General features: G+C 56.6%; 1 protein-coding gene across 1 annotated transcript in view; it reads right to left on the bottom strand.

The window, feature by feature from the left end:
* Positions 1–1813: 1813 nt before the first annotated feature.
* Positions 1814–4269, bottom strand: part of LOC102817073 (cholesterol 24-hydroxylase-like) — a 38221-nt gene continuing 35765 nt past the window's right edge. Inside the window, exons 13-15 of the mRNA XM_006839519.1 lie at positions 3264–3352; positions 2144–2210; positions 1814–1984 (exon numbers count right to left, since the gene is read on the bottom strand). Coding sequence (XP_006839582.1) covers positions 1814–1984; positions 2144–2210; positions 3264–3352 — 327 coding nt within the window. The remainder of the gene's footprint in view (positions 1985–2143; positions 2211–3263; positions 3353–4269) is intronic.

Genomic DNA, 4269 nt, shown 5'->3' with positions numbered 1-4269 from the left:
TCACTTGGACAGGTGACTTCTCCTTACAGTCAGGACCACCCTTGTATGGACCGCATGGAAGAGAAGGGGCTTCAAGCTCCACAGGCTGCAGTGCTGGGTTGGGGAGGGAGTCCAGGCCTTCCTCTCTCACTGCCCTCCTCACCTTGACTGTCCCCTAGTCTCCAGGCCTGCAGTGACAAGGTATGTGGTTCCTGGAGGGTCTGTGAAGGGTCACCAGATGCAAAGAGCCATGGATTCAAGTCCTGACCTCACAACAGCCTGGCTGTGCTTCTCCCTCTGTGGAATGGGCATGCTCAGAGCCCCCATAGTGGGGACTCAAAGATGTCATGAGGATCAGGCTTGGTCTCCAAAGATATGTGAATCCTCCACCAGGTGGTACCCCTGAGAACTAAGTATACAGTGAGAGATGTGGGAAGAAGCTCTGGCCCATGGAGGGTCTGTGGACTGGGATAAAAGAGCTGTGAGTGTGTAGATCTGTGTGGTAGCTTGGGGGACAGGACAGGGCTGAAGGCTCGTGCATGAGGTGGTAGGTTGCAAAGAGGGGCTGCCTGTAGGCAGGTATGTGGGCAGGTACTGGGAACGGGAGCAGGGCTGAGAGGCATGGTCCAGTTGCAGAGTGTTTGAGCAAGAATCTGGACAAGCAAGAGGACACTCTCTGGGAAGGACCGAAAGTTACAGGAAATGTCGAAACGCAGAGTCAGGACTTGAACTTGTGGTCCTTTGCATCTGGGTCCTCTGCCCCGGCTGCCACCGCTTTCGGCTCCACCTGAACTGAGCTTCCCTGAGCCCCCATTCTCTGCTGAGTGGGAGGGTCTCTAGGTCCCAGCCACGACCAAATCAGGTATATGATCAAGGCCTCCCCTAGAGGAGGGGTACGGACCCCAGGCAGGGGTTACAGGTAGGGATGGGATTTTCTCTGCAAAGATAGCTTCCATGTTCTGCAGAGCCCTTGGATGGGCGCAGGGACATGGCTTAGTATCCAGAGACCTGTGTCCAACCCTAGGCCCCAGGAGAGATGGCTTGCTTCTTCCACTCCCCACCCCCCCACCATGAGGGTGACTTTCTGAATTAAAGGATTGGCACAACTCTGCTCCAGCTGCCCTGTGCGAGGCCAGTGCCTATGTGCAGACCTTCTCAGATCCAGCACTCACACCAAACCAGGCCCCTCCAGCTGTGTTCAAATCAGCAAGGCTTCATCAAGCAGGTGTCTCCTGGGAACTGGGGGCACATAGTCTTCTGATGGGCGTTTCTGGGACATCTGTGGGATGCAGCTTCCAGAGCTAGGCCAGCCCTCAATGCCCCCCTCTCCCATTTCACAGATGAGCAAACTCAAGGCCAGAGCGTCATGACCCGGTTTGGCCATCCATTCATGCAGTCAACACACATTTATTGAGTATTGATTCTGTGCCGGCCTGGGGTGGACCCAGGGGGCTCAGAGTTGAATCACACGCAGACCCTGCCCTCGAGGTCCCCATGGGCTGCCGGGGCAGTGGGTCACATCCACGGATACTCACGATACAGTGTGGTCAGTGGTCAGTGTGGTCAGTGGATTTGGAGGTAGCACAGGTGGTGGAGAGAGCACAGGGAGGGGCCCCGGCCCGGCCGGGGGGTGGCAGAGAGGGCTTCCTGGGGGCGGTGACAGCTGAAGAAAGGTGTGAATAGCAGCGTGAGGGTGTTAGGAGGGCAGTGGTCAGCAGGTGGCAGGGAGCGCTGGGGGGTGAAGGAGCCAGCGTGAAGAGGGCAGGGTGGCAAAGGAGGGCAGTGGCCCTGGCCCAGGAGTCCGATCCTGTGGGGAGCCCCGGGGTGAGCACCCTCAGCAGGGTGGGGGTGGGGGTGCAGGCTGCCAGCCGCGGGGCCGCAGGGTGCACAGCACAGGGTCCAGCGGCTTGAGCGTGGCCTGCTCTTGCAGCCCAAAGCGCTGCCCAGGCACCAAACGAAACTCTAGCCTCTGAAGTAGCTTGGCCATCACCACCTTCACCTCCATCTGTGCACAGGGACACAGGTCATCGAGTGAGCAGAGGACTGACCACCATGCTCCACACCACCCCTCCCTGGACACCTCTACATCGAGCACACGGGGCCAGGGCAAACCACCCCCTACAGTCACTTGTGGACACCTGGCCCTTGAGCCTGCCCCTCCTACCTGAGCAAACTGCTGCCCGATGCAGGCGCGGGGTCCCAGGGAGAAGGGGAAGTAGGTGAACCGAGGCCTGCAGGGAGAGAGGGGTCAGGAGGCAGGCAACAAGGACACCAAGAGTGACAGAAGACTCCGTAATGACCTGCTTTGTGCCAGGCAGGTGGTCTGCACGCTAGACACAATACAGGTCCCTGAGTGGCACAAACAGTGTACTCTTGTCTGCTAACCTGGAGACTGGCGGTTCAAACGTACTCAGCAGCACCCCAAAGAAAAGGCTTGGCGATCTGCTTTCCTTTAAGATTAAAGGAAACCCTTTAACCCAACCAAGAAACCCCTGCAAAGCAGTTCTCTGCACACGCGGGGGCTCCGGGAGCTGTCTCGGCAATGACAGCTGATCTGCTGAGCTCTGGCTGCCGTGACCCCCTCTCAGTGTCCTTTCTGGACCTTCCTGACCCACCCACTGTGGCTGGGTCGATTCTGATGCATAGTTAACCCCCTAGGACTAAGCAGAACTCTTCCCAAGACTGTAGGTCTTTACAGGAGCCGACAACCTCATCTTCATCCCAAGGAATGGGCTGGTGGGTTTGAACCGATGACTTTTGGTTAGCAGTCCAACACCTGATTCACAGCACCACCAGTACTCCTTGGGTCCTCCCGAGGGCTGTCCCTGTATCACCATGAAGGAACCTAGCCTCAGATGCTTGGTCACTTACTCACTGGCTGGCTGGCTGTCCAGCCCTGGGCAGACTCGGGCTCCCTGAGCTCTATTTTCCCTCCATGGTCACAGTAACTCCTGCAACCACCTCTGGATGGAGCCATAAGTATCCTCGCTTCTCAGAGAGGACTATCAAGGCTGAGAAAGTCACGCAGTTCCCAGGATAAGGCGCTGGTTGAGTGTGGGATGGGTTCAACTCCACCTCCCAGCTGTGCAGCCTTGGGCAAGTGGCCTAACCTCTCTATCTGAGTTGTGATTCCTCTGGTAAGACAGGGTAAAATCTCAGTCCTTTCACAGGAATCTGGGGGGCCACATGTGGTCAGTGGGCATAGGCGACTCAGACCAGGTGCAACTGTGGCTGTCCACCTCCTCCCAGGCCTCAGCTTGGGTACCATTCAAGAAGGGACTTACTTGGGTGCTCCAGGGCTGAATCGATCCGGGTTGAAAGTCAGTGGGTCCTCAAAGTAAGAGTCCATCCGCCCCATAACATAGGTGCTGAACTGTGGGACAGAGGTCTGCGGTCACTGCTTCCTCCCCCACTCACTGTGACCATCAAGTTCCAAGGGCAGAGTGGCCCCCACCCACAGCCTCTCCACCCACCAACCTCTCCAGGCAGGAGTGGGATGGCCCCAGAAAAGTCCTTGAGCGGAAGAAAGGGGTACCCACAAGTGGCCGCCAGCCTGCAGTGATCCTTATTTATGGGAGGTTCAGGAACTGTCTGCAGTCTCAGACAGAACGATGCATAGTCACCTCTGACACTGTGAGCCCACCTTTCTGTTGTCGCTAGGTGTCCTAGACTTGGCTCTGACACATAGCGACCCTGTGTAGGGTTTCCCAGGCTGTAAATCTTTACTGCAGGAGAAGGCCTCCTCTTTCTCCTGTGAAGTGGCTGGTGGGCTTGAACCACTGACCTTGTGGTTCGCAGTCCAGTGCTCATACCACAGAGCTACCACACTCCTTTCTCATTGTTGTTGTTAAGTGCCATCAAGCCAGTTCGACTCACAGCAACCCTGTATAGGGTTTGCAAGGAACAGCTGCTGAGTTTGAACCACCGACCTTGTGGTTCAAATCGACCTTGTGGCTAAGTGCTTATCCTACAGCGCCACATCAGGAGTCCCCTACCTTCTCGAGCTCCCTGAAAATTATTGTTATTCAAAGGTTTCTGTTCAACGCCAGACTTGCTTCAGTGGGGGAGGGAGAGTTACACACCACACCAGTGTCCCCTTCACATGTGACTTTAGGTTGGGGTTGAGATTAGTCCTCTGAGTGCTGGCCTCCCACCCCCGACCCCCATCCCATCACTAGGACCCTTGGTGCTGTCCTCTGCCTCTTCTACCCTAGGACAAATCATCATCGGAGCCCATTCTGCCTTTGGTTCTCTGTGCTGAGATGGTAGACAGTCAGGGGGTGGGGAGGA

Source organism: Chrysochloris asiatica, unplaced genomic scaffold (genome assembly GCF_000296735.1).
Source record: "Chrysochloris asiatica unplaced genomic scaffold, ChrAsi1.0 scaffold00025, whole genome shotgun sequence".
Taxonomy (NCBI): domain Eukaryota; kingdom Metazoa; phylum Chordata; class Mammalia; order Afrosoricida; family Chrysochloridae; genus Chrysochloris; species Chrysochloris asiatica.
This window is presented reverse-complemented; position numbering and strand designations above follow the sequence as displayed.